The sequence below is a fragment of the Tyto alba genome, unplaced genomic scaffold (assembly GCF_018691265.1).
Source record: "Tyto alba isolate M040663 unplaced genomic scaffold, T.alba_DEE_v4.0 Super-Scaffold_1000006, whole genome shotgun sequence".
In the NCBI taxonomy this organism is placed as follows: domain Eukaryota; kingdom Metazoa; phylum Chordata; class Aves; order Strigiformes; family Tytonidae; genus Tyto; species Tyto alba.
This window is the reverse complement of record NW_024881272.1, coordinates 2,740,098-2,763,604: the sequence shown is the minus strand read 5'-3', so window position 1 is coordinate 2,763,604 and position 23,507 is coordinate 2,740,098. Positions and strand designations below refer to the sequence as shown.

General features: G+C 38.6%; 1 protein-coding gene across 2 annotated transcripts in view; it reads left to right on the top strand.

Annotated features, from left to right (window-relative positions):
• The window catches only part of HMCN1 (hemicentin 1), a 205,091-nt gene that overhangs the window by 77,517 nt on the left and 104,067 nt on the right, over positions 1-23,507 (top strand). For both annotated transcript variants that reach the window (XM_042805977.1, XM_042805972.1), the window contains exons 12-27: positions 3,253-3,394; positions 3,813-3,940; positions 4,670-4,783; positions 6,002-6,160; positions 6,920-7,114; positions 8,038-8,136; positions 9,632-9,759; positions 11,754-11,898; positions 13,206-13,318; positions 14,743-14,902; positions 15,720-15,894; positions 18,292-18,419; positions 20,199-20,471; positions 21,556-21,651; positions 22,069-22,263; positions 23,316-23,446. In XM_042805977.1, the coding sequence (XP_042661911.1) occupies positions 3,253-3,394; positions 3,813-3,940; positions 4,670-4,783; positions 6,002-6,160; positions 6,920-7,114; positions 8,038-8,136; positions 9,632-9,759; positions 11,754-11,898; positions 13,206-13,318; positions 14,743-14,902; positions 15,720-15,894; positions 18,292-18,419; positions 20,199-20,471; positions 21,556-21,651; positions 22,069-22,263; positions 23,316-23,446 (2,381 nt within the window). The remainder of the gene's footprint in view (positions 1-3,252; positions 3,395-3,812; positions 3,941-4,669; positions 4,784-6,001; positions 6,161-6,919; positions 7,115-8,037; positions 8,137-9,631; positions 9,760-11,753; positions 11,899-13,205; positions 13,319-14,742; positions 14,903-15,719; positions 15,895-18,291; positions 18,420-20,198; positions 20,472-21,555; positions 21,652-22,068; positions 22,264-23,315; positions 23,447-23,507) is intronic.

The following is a 23,507-nucleotide window of genomic DNA, read 5'->3' as shown; positions in this document are numbered from 1 at the left end:
TTAAGCAAGAAAACAAGATGGTTAATTCCTATCAAATGTGGTGTCGCTGATACTCAAGCTACCATCTAGAATTACAGCTCTGTATATAGACCTTTTTCAATTAATTTCATTGATTGGATGCTAAACACAAATATTTCTTCCACCTTCTTCTGCTCACCTGATAATATCATTGTGTGAAAGTAACTGCATGAGCAATGGTGTGTTGCCAGAGCGCAGTGTGTAATTGCTATCTGAGACAAACAGTTTCCTAATATCAACATGAGCGGAGACCTTCCTGAAGACCAGAGCATGCAGAATATCTCCCCGTGTCTCTTGGCAGGATTTAAAACAAAATAAAAATAGCTGAGAAAAGCTGCGTACATCATGAATCACTTGAGGACAGTTTTGTAACTTGCATCCATTTCTTGCTTCTCCCTGCCCCGTTGTATCTGGTTTTAATCCTAGTACTTCTGGAACTATGGCTCCTGCCTCCCTCTGGTGCTTTTCCTCTGGGAGCTCAGAGGTTTCAGAGCCGTTAGGAGACATAGGATGGACTTTCCAGGACGCTGCAGCTTTTTATTAAATCTACTCTGCAAGTGAAAAACTATTGAACTTGGGGAAGGTTAATGGACCTGAACTTCAGAAAGGAAATGATACTGCATTATATGCATCTGTGTTTACAATTTTGCAACTGTGTGCTAATTAGTTGCTGCTTAGTATTTAAATTTTTCTCTTTGGCAGTATAGCTGTGTGGTTTTGTATGTGCTTTTACTTACAGATCTCAGAATCCTTTAGAAGCTCACATGTCTAGTTAATGACTGAAAACAGTCCTGGCAATGTAATCCTGCTCCGCTGAGCACCAGGTGCCATACTGCACCGAAGAGCCTTCCTCAAAACAGCAGTTGCATTTCTCTTTGAAAGAAGGGCCCTACGTCCCTAGTAGGGACATACAGACAAGTTTGTATGAAACGCTAGCATGTATGAATTATTCATGAAACTCAAATACAAAACCTAGTACAAATATTTCAAATAAAAGTATACCGACATGGTTAAATCAAAGTTATGTCTGTGACTTGTATACTGGTGTTACAACCAGTTGTATTTCAAAGCCACTATTTTCCTTGGGAGCTTTGTTCTCCTGTTCAGTGAAGATGCATTACAAGACAAATCATTCCATAGTAACTATGATTGCGGCAGGCAATATAAGGTCTCACACCCATGGGACAGTTTTATGCTCCCCTGCCTTGCAGCTGCAGTGTGTTGTAATTAGTCCATATTATCAAGTGCTTTTGGACCAGCAGAGGCACAGACACCTCGTTAAAGGCAGCAGAGTGAAACTCAATTGATAATACCTATAGACTTGACAACCTGTACTTCCCAAACCCTATGCTACTCTTGATAAACTTCTCCATGTAAAAAATAGAGATCACCTACTGTTCTTGTCTGTGCTCTTAATTTCATTTTTCAGCATTTGAAAGCAATTCAATTTCTCATTATATGATTCTCTCTCAGTCACTGATCCCTTCTCACTATGTGTGCTCAGATAGGGGTGAGGAAGCTGTTTTCTAAGTTCTGTGTTTTAATGTCATTTGCTTAAAAACTTGCGGACTAAAACTCAGAGTTTGTGGCCTGCAGGGAGGCAGAACCTGCCTCGCTTCTGTCTTAGAAGCAGCACAATCTTCTGCAGGGAGGTTCTTCTTCCAGGCCAGAAACACTGTGATTTTAGTTATCAGCTTTTTAAACAAATGGTATTACAACACATAACTTGGACGATAATCTTTTTCCCCACAATGATAATGAAAAAGGCATGGTATTAATTCTTCCAGAAAGGGATTTGTAGCAGCACTCTGTTGTGTTTTTTTTTTTTTTCTGTTTGCATTATGACAGACTGAACTAGGAAGATTTATGCTGTTCACCTGGGAGTTGTGTAGCATCACACCTTCATCTCATCCTTGATGGGTTATGTCACACACACACGTAGATTGTGTGTACTGACTCTTACACACATTTTTTCCTTAGCAGCCACAAAAACATGTCACATGTCACCTGAGTCTATAGGATGGTGTAATCCCTACTGAAGCTAATAAAAAGAGCGATGCAGAGCAGCCCTAGATTCAAGGTACCTCTGTGTTACATGTATTTAGCCGCTTTTACGTTCTCAAAAGGGAGAGTTAAGCTTTTTGCGTTATGGTTGCTAATAAAAATATCAGCTGCAGAGGAATGCATCTTAATGCAGCATGTGAATAGCAAAAGGCAAAGTTTTGGAGATGAAGATTGGTACCACAGTAGCCAGTTTCATGCCCTAACCAAGAGGAAGTAGCAGCAGTCACTACTACAGATGGCTCCTTTTTCTTCCATTGTGGTGTGGATCTTTTTTTCGCTACGATAACTAAGACGAAATCATATGTACCCCAGAAGAGAACGGCAGTTGCCACAGTGAATTGTTTTGGTGGTTGTCTCGAGTGAGAAGATCTGTCTAAGGATACAAGTGAATGAATTCGATGACATTCACATAATCGCTTTTCTGGTGAAAATGCAGCTGAAATCCATAACCTCCATGCAGATTCAGTTGTCTTCAGCATGTTTTTGCTGTTAACTTCTGTCTCTGTGTGTGCGCATATATTACGACTGTTACTTTTATCACTCGGGTTATATTCTTACCATTGGCCTGCCCGAAGATTTGTGGTCATTAGCTTTAGTTTTCAGGAGTCTGCACAAATTTGTCTTACATTTGTCAAAAATGGCTATGTTGCTGCTTTGCTAAGTATTAAGCATGCATTAAAAATTCAAAGTTAATTATTATGTAATTATTACACTCAAGTTGAATCCGTATGAAACCGCAAATGTTCTCAGACTTTCTGTTCAGAATGATGACCTTACATAGCTTATGCCTATTTCAGTGCGGCTTTGTCACCTTGATGGGTCGTGTTGGTGAGCTTTGCTTGGTTCTGGTAGCTTTTTGCTAGAATTGGTGCCCACATTGGAGAGCTCCAAATTCTGCATCTTAGAACAAAGCAAACTGTGTAGATATGTGAATTGAATTGGTCTCTGTACGTTGAACCCTGGCTTACTGACGTCTATAAATGTATGCATGTTTTATGTTGAGGAATTTGTAGGCTGTGGTAGAGGAAGTGAGGAAATGAGTGGGCTCTAACCTTTATTAGGATTGTTTTCTCATTATGGAGTTGTTTGAAAATGGGAATAAAGTTATTATTATAATCTGTGTTTTCTAAACATAAATTTTTAATTGCCGTTTCTGATTTCTTTTACTAGAACCACCTAGTGTTGTCATTTCACCTCAGAATCAGACTTTTACAGAAGGCGTTGAGGTGTCTATCAGGTGTTCTGCAACAGGATATCCAAAGCCGACAGTAGTATGGACGCACAACGATATGTTTATTATGGGTTCAAGCAGGTAGGGGTTATGGCTTTCTCTTTTTATTTATTCCTATGTGAGAGAGAATTTTTGAAGAATGCCAGAATGTTCTGACTATTTCTTCCACAGAAATCTGTGAGTTTTAGAAATAGTACCTCAACCTTCACTTCTATAACTCAAATTTCAATTTCCTCATCTCTAAAATAGACACTCTTTAGTTTTTTTTTCGGAAGACTTTTTACAAGATCAGACTAAACACCTTGCATGAAATACATTGATATTCTCCAGTATATTCAATAATACTAATATTGTTGTTAATCAGAAGAAAAAAACAACAGTACCTGTTTCTAAACCACCTGGTCATGCTTGGAATGCTTGGAGTTGCTGCTTGGAGTGTGGATGTAACCGTTACTTTTTTGTCTTTAATCATTTTGTTTGCTCCCCTGTGTGTTCCCAGGTATAGATTGACCCCGGAAGGCACCTTAATCATAAGAAAGGCAATTCCAAAAGATGCAGGAATTTATGGCTGCTTGGCAAGTAACTCAGCTGGGACAGAGAAACAGACATCCACCCTTACGTACATTGGTAAGTAAAAGAAACAATGTCATGAAATTAAGAAAACCAAACCAATATATCATCAGGGAGGAGCTGCTAAAATTAGTAGAACCATGCAGAAAATACTGCATGGTAGAAACTTCAAAAAACTCTGAAAAGATGTTGAACAGGTCACAAATGTCCCCTTTGTTTTCCGTTCAGATCTGAATAGTATTGTTAGGTGATATGTGGGGCTTAATGTTTCTTCTTAAACTGTTTTTAAGAAAAAAATCCCTGAAGTTTGGCATTAAAATGGGGTAAACTTGCAAACCTGAGTAGGCTTTTGGAAAAGGAATCATATTTCTGTAAGTTCAGGTAGTGTGTGCTTAGCACGCTGGCATCCTAATCCAAACTGTGTCCTCTAAACACTATGTTAATGTGTTAATAGCAGAGTATTAAAATTCTTGATGATCAGCATCAAGCTGGAGAGGGCGAGTGACTCAATCTTTTTACTTCCTACACAATGAAGTTTTTCAGATTTTGTCCCTAAGTTCCTTATCTATTCTATGTATGAGCCAGGTGCTATGGACCAGACTTTACTTTTTCACGTTTCCCAGTGTTTATCTATCACCTTACGTGGTTTTTAAGCCTGTTTGACTTTTAGTGCAAATATTCAGCTCCATAACAAGAAAAGATTAGACTCTTTCATGGTTTATGTCTTAAAAACGATATATATTTTGGATGAGGAACTCATTTTTTTTCTACGTTCTTTCTTTTTAGAGGGCCCGACATTGACTGTAGTTCAAAGTGAAATTCTGGTTGCTCTTGGAGACACAACTATTATGGAGTGTGAAACAACTGGAATCCCACATCCCCAAGTTAAATGGTTTAAAGGTGTAGTTATTACTTTCTGTTTGGTTAATCTATGTTAGCAGGAATATTTAGAACAGCGATCTTGAAGTGACTTCATTTTCTCAAAAGCTTTATGTAGTATTCAACTAGTGACTGACTTGTGAAATTCTCTGAATCTAGAAGTTACAGCGCTTGACGTCTAGGGCATAAATTCTTGCTCCCATTTAAATATAGTGAATTACAAACCGTAGCATAATGAATAAGAAACAAAGCTGAGCGTCTTGCTTGCTTAAATAAGGTTTGTTCTTCTGTCAGAAAATCTTTAGCTATATGCTACAAAAATCACAAAACAATTTTCTGTTTTTCCCATTGGATGTTTGCTCAAATTCCTTTTCAACACCTAGGGAATTTTTATATGCTCCTTCTTCAGAATCTGAGGTGTCTACTACAGTTTCTTCAGTAGTGAGGCAGTGTACTTGGGTATCAGAACTGCAGGAGGTTTTCTAGAGTTAAATGGGAGTCAGAGAATCCCATGTGTCCAGACTGAACATTTATTCTCAGAAAAAGCAGCTGGCTCCTGTGTGTGGTTGTATAAACTACCTGCTTGCTGATTTTTCTGGAAAACCAGTAATCTTGTTAGGTAGATATTGCCAACAGATAGCTTATCCAGTCCCATGTTTCATCTCTGGCAGTGACTGGAGGGCAGCACAAAACTTTGTAGTCTGTTTTGCAGATAACCTTCCCACAAAGGAAGCTTCTTCTGAACTCACTGCAGTTAACGGATGGTTTGTATTTTAAAGCAGGAGTCAACAGGCTTTGATACTCATCCAAAGAGTACACGTGAGCCAATTCTGAATGTTACACATCAGTATTGTGGCTCCTGCTGAGCTTGAGAGGTAGCAGAGCTGTTTTCTAGGTTTTGCAGAGTTCTCAACTTGGTACAGGGCTGGCAGACAAGTGGCCGCCGCATGTAACCTCTAGTTTAGGAAGGGGAAGTACAGCCTGCCACGCTGTCCTAATGCTGATCTCTGTCCAAAGCTACTTGATTTTGTGTTCCCTTTGTGACACAAATAAATAAAAAAGGTTGTATCTAATATAGTAATGAATATTTCCACTCAGTTGAGTGGAAGTCAGAGTACTCATCTGCCAAATGAATACAGCCATGTTGTGAACCAGTCTTAAACTTGGACACTGTTTTGTTGGAATAATTTTGATAAATGCCCTATTATATTTCAGTTACATTTTTCTGTCTGAATTTAGGTGACTTAGAGTTGAGGGCATCAGCATTTCTCGTTATTGATACTCATCGGGGTCTTTTGAAGATCCAGGAAACACAAGACCTGGATGCTGGTGACTATACCTGCGTGGCTACCAACGATGCAGGGAGAGCTTTTGGAAAGATCACTCTAGATGTTGGCTGTAAGTACTTGGCAATCTGGACAGTAAATACTTTAATTTCATTGTTTCCGTATCTGGTCAATGGTGTCTTGGTTATCTGAACCTTTCCCACAAATATGTGTAATCCTGTGTGTGTGCTGGGAACACCTTTTTGGTGGTGTTCACTAAGATGTTTCCTTGTCCTTTTTGGGCTCCAACTTTCCCTCACTCTTACTTTCATGCTTTGCAAAAGTAGTTATTGAGGAGGAAGAGGGAGGTGGAGGAGGAAGAAACTGTTCAAACTTCAACCTGACTTAGTTCTCAAGTAGAGAATACATTATACTAACTTAAGTTACTATGCAAGGTTACTGTAAGTTAGCCGTTCCTCTCCTCTTAATTATTTGTAATTGCTTTGGCCTGACACATCACATCTTGTCAAATGCATGTTCCTGTCAGGCACATACACTTTCTGAAGCAATGAGCAACGCTCTTGGAAGGAGATGAGGAATGTAACAAGGCTAACACTTGAGTTTGACTGTTTGTCTGATGAGGGTGCCTGTATCTTCATTTTTTTTGAGCTGTTTAGTCCATTTCTGAGCTTCCCATTGTAAGTACAGAGCATGAAAGGCTGCTTTTGTAAGGTGTTGCTAGTTGGGAATCTGTTGTTAGAAGAATAGTTGTGCATAATGGGACATAAATTTAGGCCATCAGTAGTGCAAGCAGAATGCTAATGTCATCTTGTGACCCCAATTCACTTCCGGTGTACTATTTTTTTTTTTTTTTTTTTTTATTTTCCTCTAGCTCCCCCAGTTTTTACGCAGGAACCCAGTGATGAATCTGTGGATATTGGCTCCAACATCACTCTGCCGTGCTATGTTCAGGGTTACCCAGAACCAAAGATTAAATGGAGGCGGCTAAATGGTGCTTCCCTTTTCTCCAGACCGTTCGCAGTTAGTTCTATCAGTCAACTCAGAACAGGAGCTCTATCTATTAACAGTAGGTAGACTGAACTTATTTTAAAAAAATATTCCAGAAGGAAATATGACATGTGCAATGCATTTAGGTTACTGTACTACTTTATAAAATTGTTAACTTTGCAAAAAGACTGAATTTTTATCAGGGATTTTTTCTGTTACTGACTTTATTGCTTTTGACATGCAGTTGATTTTCCTGTGTTTGTGAATTCAGCTGTGTTTGTTCATTAGTTCTACTCTTCATAGAACTTATTACACCTTTGTTTAAGTAGATGTAGGTTATGGTCTTTGTTGATACCAAGGAGCCATGGATTTTCTTTCTTTTTTTTTGAGACAATTGTTTCTAAACTCACTGTTTCAGACAAGTCCCAATTTGAGCAATTACTAAAAATTCTGCAAGTGGCTTTGAGATTTCAGTTACATAGAACCTTTCAGTCACCCTTATTCTAAGTGATGTTATTCTGATTTCTTATTAATTTTTTTTATTCTTATTTAATTCCTATTCTAATCATATTGGGTGAAGTAATTCCTCTCTACTGTACATGCAGTGCAGTAGCTTATGTCTTATGTACTGTTTTGTGGGTGTCTGTTCACATACAGGCACACATTGCTGTATGTAGTAAGCAATATTCCATAGTCAGTGCATTAAATAATAGTGCATGTAGATTATGGACAATACTGTATATTATGCACATTAGTATATGTTGTATTAAAGTATATGCAATATATAGTGATGAAAAGTATCAAATATATGTATATAGTGCTTTTTTTACTCAAGTACTCATATAGTCATTATTTCTGTACTTGGTAAAAGATGAAAAGGAATGAACTGTCCAAAACTGGATATTTGAAACTGAAAGATAAAAGGATAGGGTATCTATGTGTTGCAAACCTTTCAATACCATTTCAGACGCTGCAATCAGATTTCTTTCTTCCCCTCTCTAGATTTGTGGGTCAGTGATGAAGGAACTTATATCTGTGAAGCTGAGAACCAGTTTGGAAGGATTCAGTCGCAGCCAGCCACGATCACAGTAACTGGACTGGGTAAGGCTGGTTAATGTCAGTGCTGGCAGTGAAAGGAAAGACTGGCAGCATTTCAGTACCTGGAAGACACTGGAGGAGGTGATAGAATGGCCGTGGGTCATGTCTGTCCGTGGTGACGTACCTACATGCCACATTTACACATACGTAGTCATGCACACAAACAGAATCAGGAGACATTTACATGGAATATTGTAATTGATTTCAGTGAATTTTGTAGGTTAGAGCGTTGTCTCTTGACTGGCTATGTTAATTTGAATTAGTTACATCTACGCTTTTATAACATGGACCTTAATGTAATTTATCCTGTCTTGTGTTTCTTATTCCTAAATAAATTTATTAAGGTATGAGAAATCAAACATAATGATAAATGCTAATGATGAGGTTTCTGACATTACATTGATCTTTAAAAAAAAAACCAAAACCAAAAACAAAAAAAACCCCACACAACAAAAAACCAAACCAACTAAACAAAAAAACAAACAAACAAAAAAACAGCAATGGACATGCTTATGTCAATGTGTTGATATAACTGGAAAAGAATCTTAGTGATCCAAGAAGACAGTAAATGTCTAGCTTTGGTAATAGCTGTGCTATTAAGGAGTTGTTTATTATCTCAGTTGGACAATTGGCAGTAAAAGGGAAAATAATGCTATGTAATGTATACATTCATGGGAGGAGAAGAATGAAGTCCATCTGGCATCAAAGAAACTACTTCACTTAAAACATTTAGTGGGAATCTGTAATACTGGTAGTATTTGATAGACTTGTATGTTACCTATTTAAATGTTATTTAATCTCCATTACTTAATTTACCAACCGTGTGCCCAGGAGTGCTTTCTGTTGGCTCTTTACAGAGCATGCAGAATTTTCTGCTGGGCTGTTGACCTCTATTCTAATCTTTTAAAATTTTATGTCCAAAGGACTTATTTTTTTGTTGACTCCTAACCTGCTACTTTTGTTCTTTGGTATTTTGCCCAAGTAAGGAAAAATAGTCTATCAACTTGGTATCAGGGGGACATGAGTTTTCAGGGAAATACTGGATTGGATCCAATTTCATCTGGACAGTGTCTTCCATTTGCTACCATTCCTTAGTCTTAGGATCATCACCTGTGTATTCCTCCAGCTTCCTCCTGATTCTATGCTACCCCACCCCTTCATTTGTTTCTTTCTGATTTTTCCTGCCTGCATCATTGACATTTCAGCCACCAGAATCCTACCTGATATTTTTGGTCATAAAGTTAAGTATGTTGTAACTCTTAAGCTGTTTGTTGATGGCAGTGTGTTTTTCTTCCCCCTTCCTTTCTATTTAAATTGTATAGTTTTCACTGTAGGAAATGTTTCTTGTTCTATATTTGTGTAGTACCTTCCGCAAGGGCACCTTGTCTGACGCTGCTGCAAGTAACACTAGTGACAGGACTAACAATAAAAATTCAAACTTACTACTTCACATGAGTATATAAAAATTCCTAATAACTTCTTTTTTCTTTTGTCCAAGTTACACCTCTGATTGGAGTAAGTCCAGCCACAGCCAATGTAATTGAGGGGCAGCAGCTCACTTTGCCATGTGTACTGCTTGCTGGAAACCCCATTCCGGACCGGAGGTGGATTAAAAACAGTATGGTGGTAAGACTGTTTGGTTTCCTGTAAGATTTATTGGCAGAGAAACTCTGCAGCTGACGTTTCAAGCCATAGCAGCAACTTGTTTGAATTTACGCAAGTTGATGTACAAATGTACTGTTGGATTTCATGCTTACCAATAAAGATTGGACTGGCCCACTGGAAACAAGGATCCAGTGTTTGAGGTGAATTACAGCAGGCAACCACTGCTCAGGAGGAGCTGTTGCCTCCTCAGGAGAAGCCAGTTGGCTGTCTCTGTAAGGCAGTAGCTGCTTCTGAGTTTCTGCAGGCGCTGACATTGAGTACAGCCATTCCCCTGAGAAATTATAGTTCATTACTGTTCAAAATATGAAAGTGGAAGTGTGGCATTCTAACGGTTATGCCTCACTGATCATGTCCCATGCTGGGAAGTTTCTAACTGAAGCACAGATGAGGGAATAGGAGATGGTAGTGGGGGATGTGAAGGTCTAGAAAAGAACTTGGAACCAAAGTGTTTGTGAATTGTCCTTTGATCTTCTATTTTACTTACTTTCAAAGCAGTTTTATTCGTTCTTATTAGCTCTTGCATTTCAGCCTTGGGCTCTGAATATAGGAATACTAGTGGAATATATCAACCAGAATGAAAATTGCCGGAATTTAAATTCCGGTAACTAAAAAGCATTTATTTTTCCCTGTTTTTTTTAAAAAATAAAGATACCAAAAAACTTCTGTAGACATAATTTTTTTTTTTTTTTAACATCATGACTTCTACTGTTGCTGATGGGATGAGATAAATGCCAGTATCCCTGTACCATATACTCCTTTACTTGTGGTGTACTGCTCAGAGCGTCGAGTGCGTTTTCTTTCCCTCTTGGGAGCATACCGTTGCCGATTTGTAACTCCTGCAGACAGAAGGGTCGTGTAGACACCACGCCTGGGTTAGTTGTCTGAGTGAAGTTTCATTTATTCAGTAGTATCCAAATTACTGGCTTTACCACCCCTATGAAGCTCTGCTTTTTATCTTGCTTGCTAATTTTTCCCTAAAGCCCTTTTTCCACTGCTGTAATTAAAAAATGATAAAGTTTTTTATTTATTATCACCAAGCGGAACCCTGGCACTACTTGACTCTTTGCTTGCTAGAGTTTTCTGCTCAATTTTTGTATTGCTAGGAATCATTGGCCTTTTCTTTAGACTGAGTAAGTGTAAGTAGCTCAGGCTGTAACTTCTGTGAGAAATACTGGCAGGATCCTCCTTGTTGAGTTGCTAATTCCTCTGTATAGCAGTGCTAGTTTCCTGTAATTGTAAGCTCATGGCAAAAGCTGCACTCCAAGGAAAGTGTTGGAGTAAGTTATATTTAGAGAAGAATGAAGCTTTTTTTGAGCACGGCATGACTGGAACAATTTTGGACTCTAACAGCCTTTCTGTAAGGCAAGTCTGTGCTGCTGAGCTCATGGATTTTTTTGATGTTGCTCTAGGACATATAACTTCCAAAAAAAAAAAAACTTTCATTGAAAGTTATAACTTTTCTTATCTTTCACAATGGTATGCTTCAGAGCTGATCTACTTGATGGCTGTGGCAAGTTAGAAGTTTTTAATAGCTATAAAAAAGGGATCTATTTGTGGAAGGCGAAGTCATTGCACTCATCAAGAGCTGATCTATGGTCAAAGTGGGTTACTGGAAAAACCAATAAAAATGCAGTAAAATAATTCAGCTAAATTTGTTTTTGCTTCAGTGCTCAATTATAAGCATGAGTGGCAGTTCTGTATGTGCTGTGGCAGAGCAGAATTGCTGTTGCAGATCTTAATCTCACTGCAGCAGGAAATACAAGGTGCTACCAAAGGTCTTACTTAAAATTAGCTTTTTATGAAAGATGGAAAGTAGGAAAAGCTCTAGTAAAATTCTCTAGGAGCGTATAATTTTTAAGAATGTGAAAAAGTCAAGTAAAGCCAAGCTGCATCTCTAAGTAAATAATATCAACAAGTATTTTCTTCAGTAAAATGTTACATCACTCTTTTGGCAGGTGGTTCCCAATCCCTACATTAATGTTCGCAGTGATGGAAGCCTGCACCTTGAAAGGGTTCGGCTGCAGGATGGTGGGGATTATACTTGCATGGCAAGTAATGTTGCTGGGATAAGCAACAAAACTACTACTGTTAATGTGTACGGTAAGGAACGCTGTCTTGTCGCTTTTGTGCTGAATGCAAGATGAGAGTGCATTTCCTACTAACAGCAGCTTTCACTAGAGCTTTTCTGTTACAGTTATACTAATTTCTCAAATTTCCTTTTCTGTAATGATGTTACTTCGTAAAATAACATGGCAGGAAACTGGGTCCACTACACAGGAAAAAACTGAGTGACTGAGGCTGTTTTTAAAATAAAACAAAAATAACACCATTTTGTGATTGTACAAGATCCTAATTTTTAAACGTCTACAGAGATTGCGCTCAGCAGGCTTCAGCTCTAACTTTATTAACAAAACAAATGCATGTGGAAGTTAACTGGAAAACCATGAAAAGTGCTGTCTGGGGGTTTCATAACTGATATAACAAAGGACAGCTCATGGGAGGTTTAGAATTAAAATGAATTACGAGTTGGGCAAAAGTTTTTTTTTTTTTTTTTCCTCCCCCCCTTTTTTTTTAATATAATTAAAACATACCAAAAATTACAGTGACAGCAAGACAAAGTGTTAGCATTGTGGTAACCCATCTGTATTTCAGCTGAAGATACTTGTATTAACTCTGTGTGGGGTCACAGCCACTTCATGGTTTACAGTCTGAAATTTTCTCACGTGTTAAATTAATTATGGGAGATTTATTTTAAGCTTCGCTGAAGATGCTGGAACATCCTTTTATATTAAGAATAGCTATTATTTTTTAATATAAGCAAGTACTCAGTGTCTGATAAGGTCTTTCTTGTCAACACTAGTTTTTGGAATATTTTAGAATTTGAGAACAGAAAGGAATATATTTGTATGTTTTTAGAAAGATCTAGTTTTTGATATTATAGCCTCTCTCATATCTGCTCTGTTCAAAATGTTGTCCATCGACGGAAATGGATTCAGCACCAAAAATGCTGAACCCATTCTCATGAAAGCTGCTGTACTGTATCATTTCGGGAAGCCTGAAATGTTGTCAGAGGATATTGTGACAAAGACTTTCTGAAATTCTTGCAATCAGCACTGTGAAGTACTTACAGTTAGTTTAAAACTAGATGTACCTAATCCAGTGATCAACCTGTGGCTGACATGCTTTGTTATGAACAGGTATTACTCTGTCAAGAAAGACTGGAGCATGGAGGGGAAAGTAGCTGGACACTGTCAATGTTAGGGGTTCAGAGAAGAGGCTGAAAGTTCCCAAAGCCTGTTGCCTGTATGAAGTAGTAGTTGAATATTTTATTAAGGACTTTATTGTAAGAGTTACACCATGGTTTGAAATGTCTTCTACACGTGTTTAATATTAGCATTTATTTTTAGTTCTGCCAGTTATTCAGCATGGACAGCAGATATTCAGCACCATTGAAGGAATCCCAGTAACATTACCATGCAAAGCAAGTGGAGTTCCGAAGCCATCTATTGTCTGGTCCAAGGTAATTTGTCATCTTTGCGCTGTTCGTGGTCAAAGATGAATTGAACACATCATTTAGTTGTCGTAAAAACTATATGCAAGAAACATGGCCAAAAGCATCAGTTGTGATGGAAATCTCCGTTTATTCATAACATGCTTTTGTTTCTTAGAACAGTGCTTTCTGGCCATGGTCCAGCCATAAATCAATGTTCAATTCTCTAGAAGGGCTTTGGTTATTGCTCTATCTTTATGTTTTTAACACTTCAAAAATCGCTCATATTCCTGTTGCGTGTTGATAATTTGAGATTAGGCAACCTGCCACAGTTTGAATGTTCATTTTTGGTTTGGAGCCTTACTTTAAGATTACTTTTTCCTCTGAGGGAAGTATGTCTAATAATGGCATTCTGGGGTTAACCTTTTGTCACTTTTCAATCATGTCCTTGACGAGAAGTCCACTGAGGAGGACCTCAACCTTTTTTGGAATTTGCCTGAAAGTCAGGCTTTGTTTTTTCCCCTACTCAAACAGCATAATTTCTGGTAATAAAAGTTATTTGGTGTATGTTACAGCTCACATGACATTGCTGTGAAGGCACTGTTGTGCCTCAGAAGTTTTGCAGATGTAACTGATTTGGACCTTGTGAATAGCTTTGCTTAAAAGAAGGAATAGAAAGCAGTTAACTGTGTTGGTTTGCTAGGGAGGAAAACATGGGAGAAGTGTTTTTACTTAATCATCACTTATTCAATACAGAGAAGGAAGAGTCTGCTGACTAAGAAACATTTTATATAATATATACAAGATCCATTTTGACATCATAAATCAATGTCAAAATTAACTCAGTTGAAAACTTAATTTTTTTTTAATTTCTTTTAAAACTTAGGATCTGTAAAATGCAACAAGTTTTCTGCATGAGAATCCCCGTGCTTCTGCTGTTGTTACCAATTAGACAGTAACACTCAAGAAGTATGAAAAGTTAACTGAAGTTAGTTCATTTGTATGGGTGGAGTTCTGGGGCCAGACTTCTTAGTTAATATAAAATATTTTGTCCATCTCAGCCATAAACAATAGAAGCAGTATTGTAATATAAATTAAAATATTGCTCAATTTTGTCAGACTGCCTGTAAATTGTTTTGTCTACAGAACTGCATTAAAGGGCATGGAGCATATTGCACAGTAAAAAGTCAGACCCAGTGCTACATTTACATTAAAAATACAATATTCTTCATGTGAAGAATTGGTCACAGTAATGGGGTAAGCTAGGGGAGATTCTACAGGCACTAACAATTTTTATATTCCTGTAATAGTTCTAATGTTTTCACTAGGCTTTATTTTATCGCTCTAAGCTTTAGCTTTTATCGAATTAAATGACTGTAGTTTGGTTTATTTTAGAAAATCCAGACGCTGTGAGCATTTTTTTTTTTTTTTTTTTTTTTTTAATCTTTCCACAGAAGGGAGAAGTAATTCTTGCCAGCAATATGAAATTTTCTGCAGGGTCTGATGGAAGTCTGTATGTAGTTACACCAGGGGGTGAAGAGACTGGGGAGTACGTGTGCACTGCAACAAATGCTGCTGGGTATGCTACACGGAAAGTCCAGCTGACTGTCTATGGTATGTAAGAGCTGAAGTCAAATATAGTGTCAATGTCTCTCTTCCCTCCATTGCATTCTACTTTAGATGGTAAAACCCACTCAGGTGGATTGTGAACTAGGACACCAGCAGTGCAAACAAGATTTAAACTAATTTCTAATTAGTGGTTTTGACTTTGTCCTAGATCACTGGATCCACATACTAGGCAGTTTTACAAATGGCTGATACTGTTAAAGGCCTATCCTTCAGCCACTACGATTCTCTTAAGACCTCCTGATACCTGTTACCTTGAGTTCATGGACTGGGATCTTGGGCTGATCATAAATTCACCTTTTATGGAAGTGGATAGGAAGTATCTGGGTAGGAATAGAATTTCCTGCTGATAGAAGAAGTTCGTTCCATTAACCCCACTAGTCTCAAAACTTCCTACCGTCTCCTGATATAAAAAAATTTGATTTAGGTGTAGTCTTGCTTTACAAGGCTTTTATGGCTTGTAGGTATTGGTGCTGTAGTGTAACACAGTTCAGGAATTGGTTACAAACTACCTATGCATGAACTACATATATATGTTGCTATTCACCTTTTTGGGTAGATAGTGCAGTCTGGCTGGTATTTGTGGTATTGTTTGTAGGCATCAGCCAGTGTCTGAGCTACAGGCACTGTACATCAGCATTACAGTGATTTCTGTCTATTGCAGACATGTCATTACAAATAGGATTATAATTTGCATACCTCATAAAAAAAAAATAGATGTTTAATCTGAAGTAAAATTGTGTGGTGTTGCATTTGTACAAACTTGTATATTCATTGCAGCTTCTTAACGTGTTCCATGTTATAGTGAAACCTAGAGTATCCAGGCCTGGAGACCAGCAAGGAAATGCATATGATAAACCCATAGAGATCTCAGTAATTGCAGGGGAAGATGTCACGCTTCCATGTGAAGTAAAGAGCTTGCCGCCCCCCATAATTACCTGGGCCAAAGAAATGCAGCTCGTATCTCCATTTTCTCCAAGGTAACAATGTTTGAAAACAAAAGAAAAGTGAAATTGCATATAAGCTTTCAAGAATTTGGAAGAGTATATAATTTGTAATCGCCACAGGATCAATCAGAAGGTATTAAGTTGTCCTGCATGAGGACCCTGTTTTACTAGGACTTGAAACTCTCTTTCCCAAACCAAGTGTACGTCTCTTTCCGAAGGATACCAAGACCGTGCATCATTGTGCAGCTTCTGTTCCAGTGCATGTTTATATGCAATCTCAGGAGGTCAACACGAAAGATGTTGCCCAGAGACCCACATAATCTGTGCCTGATTATAAATGTTTAAAAACTGCTTTTCTTAACCACTTCATATTTATGCTCAGGGGATCATTGTCTGTTATTTATATGAAGCCTGGGCTGCCAGTAGAATACAGATGATGATAAATGTTTGGGAGTGCTTATAGGGGCTCATTGCTTGCTGTGTTTTGGATCCAGAAACTCTCCAGATATTTTTGAATATGTGACAACGTAGCTACATGCTCATAAAAACGTTGAGTTGACAACCTTAGAGAATGGAGAGTTGGGGACTGTCTTGTATATAGCATGGGCCACAGTGTTGGAGTTCTTCCTTACTGTTTTAGTATGGTATGAAAGAAGAGGAGAGAGGAGTAGGTGGCTATTCTCTGTATGTTCCCGTATGAAGTGCCGGGTACTGTTACGGGGTGTGCTGGTGCCTTCTAGTCTCCGAGGTACTTGAGAAGGGGTGAAGGGCTACAGCTGTGTTCATAAGCCGGAAAATGGTACTGCTGGCCAAGTGCACACCGTGGGGATTGCGGTGCCGCCTGGTCTCTCTCTGTGAAGCAAGTGGAAGGAATCGGCGGTGTCTGAGCTGAGTCAGGAATCGTACAGACCTGAAGGCGAGCCCCTTTCCCTCGTGGCCAGGTCTGCCCTTTGGAACCACCCGTTCCTGTGAGTCTGTGCAGCCTCAGCCCCTGATAGCTGCTGGGCCAGCATGGTTGGTGAGGGAGGCTTGTGCACAGAGACCTGATTTGTGGTTAGTAATCTGTGTGGAATTTTCTGCTGTGTTCCGTGAGCACGTTGCACGCACTAACGAATCCGCATTCTTGGTCCCTCACTTGTCCTCATTTTACCTCAGGAGACATTGATAAATTAGGCTACTTGCTCATGACTGTTGTGGAGAGATCCAAGTTGTCCAGAGAAACAGAAGTCCAGCTCAGCCCATTCCATAAAATTGTTTACAGATGTCAGCAAAAGTTAAAGAATTAGTCCAAACAGAATTGTTTGAGACCACCCAAAGATTATGTTAGAAATGTGACCAGTAAACAAAAGAAGTCTGAAGTCAGAAGTGAAGGAACTTTTATCAGAAAGCAAATGTAATTAGTGGACAAATAATGGAAGATAAGATTGCCCTAGCGATATATCTTTTGGGGTTATTAAAAAAAAAGTTTGAAAATATATTGGCAGTAGGGGAGGAATAATAATATCAGACACATTTGGGTGGCCTGGAGGACATACGCTTCACTTTCTTTCCATTCATCACTCAATTACAATCATAAAATTCACCACTTACGCCCATATAATAACATTGTCCTAATTAGCCAGTGCCAGAGAAGGGAAGACAGATGATACCACCAATTCCCACCAACTTTGCCTAAATTCTATATATAACTTTGAGAGCCAGACTTGAATTTCTTGTCAATTCTTAGCTGTCATTTTTTCTTTCCTCCTCATTTGTTTCCCCTGTCTCTCTTACTTTTGACTTCTACATAGGAAGACTCTGGCTTAGTTGGTGGGTGTATCTTATAATGTTATAGGCCTGTGACCAGAACTGTAGTAAAAATTAATTCTATGTAGTTAACTGTTTACTGATGAATAATGTCAATTGCTGTGAACACCAGAACTGTCAGTTTTGAATTGGAATAAACTTCAGAATCCTCTCTTCCATCTTGAATCAACATAACTTTTTTTTTTTTTTTTTTTTTTTTTTGTCAGGATGAAGTAGTATCAAAAGACGTTTAACTTTCTGACCCCACTGACCTGGGCTGAGCAAAAATTCTTGACTGGAGGTTGCAGAGCTCCATTTGTATACCTCTTGGTTTTGTTTTGTTTTTGTTTTTGTTTTTTTTTGTTTTTTTAAATTTCTAGAAACAAGACAGATTTTCTTTAATATGAACTGTAAGTAGCTAGAACTTATTTTAGATATTTGCTGTGTATTCTGAGGGTAGTAGCTCAGTAAAGAATTAGAAAAAAATGAGTAAATGTAAGTCATAGTTTAGTAGTATGGCACAGCTCAGTGTGCCCTGTAGAATGGCATTATCTTAGCTCCTAGTGATCATTAGCAATGTGTAAGTAGAGGTCATTCACCTTTCAATACATGTTTATACAATGTATCTGCTTCTTATTTTTCCAGACACACTTTTCTACCCTCAGGGTCAATGAAGATCAGTGAGACACAAGTTTCAGACAGTGGAACTTATATCTGTGTAGCCACAAATATTGCTGGGAATGTGACTCAGTCAGTGAAGCTAAATGTACATGGTAAGATTTAACTTAAAGGATAATTATCTGCACGATTCCGCGTGGAATTTAGCATCATGCAGAGCTTTTTAAATGTTTTTCCTTATGTACATTAAATACTATTGACTCATACTCTTTCAGGTTGTATTATCTTTGTATGCAAGCTTTTGTTACTGATTATGTGGAAAAGAAATACTGTATACACACATACACTCCTTCCTTTAATGTTCCTTAGACTCGTGGAAGAATTATAGCATAATATGACATTTGACTCTTCCTAAGTCAGCCAGAATGATGTTAAGAACTGAAAACTTTTGTTCTAATGCACTTGGATGTTCTCTGTGGTTTCTCAGCAGTAAGTTTTCAAACAGTGACTGAGAATAGCAAAGTTGGCTGAAGCTTAGAGGTATCAAGTTTCCACCAGCTTGATGGGAATTACATATCCAAACTCTTTAGGTAGCGCTTGTTGGAGTTTGCTTGCACACCTGCTCAGGTGGCAGTGAAACCAGCAATGCAGCTGTGTCGCCTGTGGAGAGGCAGCTCCTCCTCTTTCTGCACGCAGCTGTATGCATATATGTTCTGCTCTACCCACGTTTGCAGACTACTGCCTTAACGCATCTTGCTGTGCTTGTGCCCACCGTCCTCTCCCCCTCAGTGAAGGTGTCTAGCCGCTCTGGCTCAAGCCAGGACCCGTGTCTCCTTCCCTCTCCTTTTTACCATCAGTCATCGTGTTCTCACTCCTTTGTCTCTCTCCTGCCCTTCTCATACTGGGGCCCCAACGACTTGCACAATGTCAGGTATTGTCAGCTCCATGCTTTCTCATTTATTCCTCCTCACCTGTGTCAGACAGAAACACGGGTGGTGGCACGTGTACCTCCTGCCAGTGCTAAAGCACGTAGGAGAGTGGGTGCAGGAGCCGTGGCCTGGCACAGCCCGGACGGGGCTGATCAATAGTAATTGTGGGTGTGTAGAAGTTCTCCTGTGGTTCATTTAGAGTTTGGAAGTGTTGCTGCCAGTGCTCACTGCCAGCGCACAGCTTTGAAGTGGATCACATACCACGGATGTACCAGATTGGAACTCCTGCCCCCAGCAGCTCTGAAACCTTCAGACTGCACTGATTCAGTTACGGTGGCTGTAACAGACTGCTGTCTGGCTCTGTGTGCGGAGGGGTCTGATACCAGTGCACATCTTTGTTTATCTGTAATTGTACATTAACAGAGAGTCTGGAAAAATGGCACTTGTTATTGTTTCAGGCATTCTTTATAAGTCTTTTTATTGTCAGTGATCCTTAGAAAGAAAAACATTGTGGCAAAAGAGTTATGTAGGAAATATTATTCTTTGGGACCAGCAAAATCTCTTCCAGTCATACTTTATCTCCTTGTCCGAACTTGTGTCTGGAAGCATACAACGATCAGGGATTAGGGGAAGGAAATTAAAATGTCAAAAGGAAAATTAACTTTATCATAAAAGCTTTTGAATTGTTTTCTGTTATCAAGAGCCAGTACCCATAGCTCTTCAGATATACTCAGTATAATGCTATTAACACTGCTCATATGGAAGTCATGCAGTAGAGTTTGAAATGTAGCTCCTCCAAACAAGTTAAGCAATAGGGTATTGTACATCCCGTCCTCTGTGGAGAACGTGCAGGGCTGCTTCCTTAGTCACCTGAGGGAATCTGGTTTCAGTCACTAAGGAAAGACATTTTCTAAAATGACTAAACCAGGAAAGATTTTCCTTCAGGAATGATCCTGTACGTATTTTTTTTTTCACGTTACTATGGACTAAACTTGTCTTCCTTAGTTCCTCCAAAGATACAGCGTGGACCTCGAGTTTTGAAAGTCCAGGCTGGCCACCGCGTTGACATACCCTGCAGTGCCCGGGGGGTCCCTCCCCCAGCAGTCACTTGGTTCAAAGGCCGAAGTTCTGTGCCGGTAGACGGTGGGCAGTTTACCCACAGCCTGGATGGAGCTCTAGGCATCAGCAATGTCCAGCCTCCTGACGCTGGAATCTACAAGTGTGTCGCCAGTAACATAGCGGGCAGTGACACGTCGGAGACAACAGTACAAGTTCAAGGTATTTATATTTAGGGCCATAATCTTGCTTCATGCCAGTGCTGTCTCATTTATGTTTTGGAGGCCAATGCTCTTTGACTGTGATATGATGCAAAATCCAAATCTGTTTTAGATCGTATGTTCTGATATTAATTAAGGAAAATCAGAATTGGCAAATAGTCTTTGGAGAGTTTGCAGAAATAAGAAAAAGAAATTCAGAATATATTACTTTTTAAATAAAAAAAAAGTCTTCAAGCTACTTATGATTTGATTTTGTGGTAGGTAATTAAAATCAGATTCCAGTATGGGAAACCTCTCTTTCAGATATTATCTCCATGTGCTCAGATGACTGTCTCTGAACCTCAGAGCCTGGTGTCACAGCTTTAAATAGACTTGGAATTTTTTCATAAGATGAAACTGAGCTCTTCACTCAGTCAGTATGCTTTTGAAATGGTGATGAGGCAACAGCAATCAACGTGCCAATTTAAATATGTAGTATAACTCCTTACTTGATGGACTGACATACATCAATGTAGCATGACTGACTTAAGATAAGCAGGTTTTATTTCTTCGTTGTAATAATCTAAAAGCAACATTCCGATCCCCTTGGATTAGAGGTGCTGAGAACCTCTTGTTACAAATAACAAAGAACTGCCAGTAATTTTACTTAATTATAAGTAATACTCTTTGTATAGACACAATCCTCACACAAGTTTAAAATGAGATGCAAGAACAAAGGATGGAAGTAGTACTAATATGTGTGCTGAAAAAACAGCTTAAAATAGGTAAACTGAAAGAAGAGTTGAAATAGCATTTTTCAGATTTGGCAGAAACACTTTGTCTCTGTCTTCAAAACAAATATAGTGGCTTTTAGAGAGAAACAATTTCAGTCAAATTTGAAAGCCTCTTTGTACTGCTTGCTTCCTAAATATTCCCATTGAAATCAAGACTGCTTGTGTAGTGCACTTCATCAAATGTATGGGGGGTTATTGGAATTTGACCTTGTGTGAATATGAGAGTGTGAGAAGTGTTACATATTGCCAGATTGTATTTTCACATTTGGGAGCAGAGGTCAAGGATTTTTTAGGGCTCTAATTTTCTTTCAGAGTCTCCTACCATCGAGGATCTGGACCCTCCATACAATAGTCCCTTTCAAGAAAGAGTGGCAAATCAACGCATTGCATTCCCATGCCCAGCAAAAGGTGTGTATCCTTCTTGCCACCTTTTATCACTAAAATATATTTTTCTGTTGACCGCTGAAAATTACTGAGTTTCTGTATACTCCTTCTCATGGTAAAAATGTACAATCTGCACAGTATTTTCCATATATACTTTATGTGGAAAAATTCAAGCTAGTGGCGATTTAAGTGACCACAGTGTGTGGAAATTACGTGAAGAGTCATTGCTCGACAACAAGGATATTATTATGTTTGGGATGAAGATTTTTAATGTTAAAATAATACTGTAACAATTGGGCTTGCTCTTAAATTTGAAAGCTTATGGCCTTCCTGTGCATTGTATTTGCCAGGAAGACTTCCAGAAGCAGTGGGAATTGTTTGAATCTTCCTTATTCTGAGCTAAGCAAACCGTTTCTTGAAGTTTCACCTTTTTCTTGCTAGGTATTCCAAAGCCTGATGTCAAATGGCTACGTAATGGAAGAGAGCTGACAGGCAGTGAGCCTGGGATCTCAATTCTGGAGGATGGGACACTGTTGATCATAGCTTCTGTTACACCTTCTGATAATGGAGAGTATATCTGTGTGGCAACCAATGAAGCTGGAAGCACAGAGAGAAAATACAACCTGAAAGTTAACGGTAAATAATAAATACAACTATTGGGGAACTGGTTTTGAAGAACATCTTCTCTTTTATTGTTGGAAATTGCATGTCCCAAATCTGCCAATGTGCAGTTAAATTATAAAATCTGAGTACTTGCATTTCTATCATTCTTATACTCTCTGTATTTTTTTTCTATTGTTTCTGTTCTGTGTGACTTTATGCACGAGCCATCTTTGTTTTGCTCAAAGAGCTAGCTGTGTCTCATTTGTAGAGGGATCTAGTTATACTTGAAAATTTTAATGCAAATAACAAATGAGGACTTTTGTCCTGTAGAAATTAAAGATTGGGTGATAGATCTGCCTTTCAAATATAAATATGAGAGAAGTTACTTATCAGAATGAACAAAGAATAGGAGAGTCCTTGCTCCTGATACTCTTCTTCCGGAATCCTAATTGGAAAATAGAAACTCTACAGGTTGCCTTAAGATATGTTTTGATATTTTGCTTCTTACAGAGTACTGTTATTCCAGTCTTGTTCACTTCCCATGATAGTTCTGATGCCTGAGCAGGATTATATCCATATCTTTATTCAGAGAAGAGCAGGAATTCCATTTTGTACCAGCAGGGTTTTCTAATCCACCACATAAGGCTGTTCTCTTTGCATTCATAGTGGGACAATGATAGGCAGGTGCTCTTGGCAATGACTGAAGCAGTGAAGAAGGATGACTCTCTGAAGTCTGCTTCTTTTATATGCTACACAAATAACATGGGATCTTAAAATTAAATTTATGATTAAATAAAATTGAATTTAAGAATAAATTTTAAGATTATTCTCTTAAAATGTTGATGGTGGTTGTGTTTGAGTACCCTGGGAGTCTGTTATCGGGCAAGAGAAGACTGGTTTTTGATAAAGAGAAGAAAGAACACAGGGAGGTATGTCCAGATCTAGAAGGCAAATTGAAGCGTTGGGGAGAGAATGAAAAGGGTCTGAGAAATTTAGATTACAGAGGTCCTTGGCTTGGGGGGAAGGAGGAAGTGGGAAATAACTGGAATAAAAGGCTTAATACATGACTTTGAACTTTCTTGTAGTTCCTCCTGAAATTAGAGATCAAGAAAAGGTGACAAATACATCTGTAGTTGTTTATCATCCTGTAAGTCTCTTCTGTGAAGTATCTGGTAACCCCTTCCCAGTCATCTCCTGGTATAAAGAAGATATCCAGGTATGTACAGTTAACCTAACTGAAGTAACAAGCCATCATCAGTCAGTTTTCTGTTGACTTT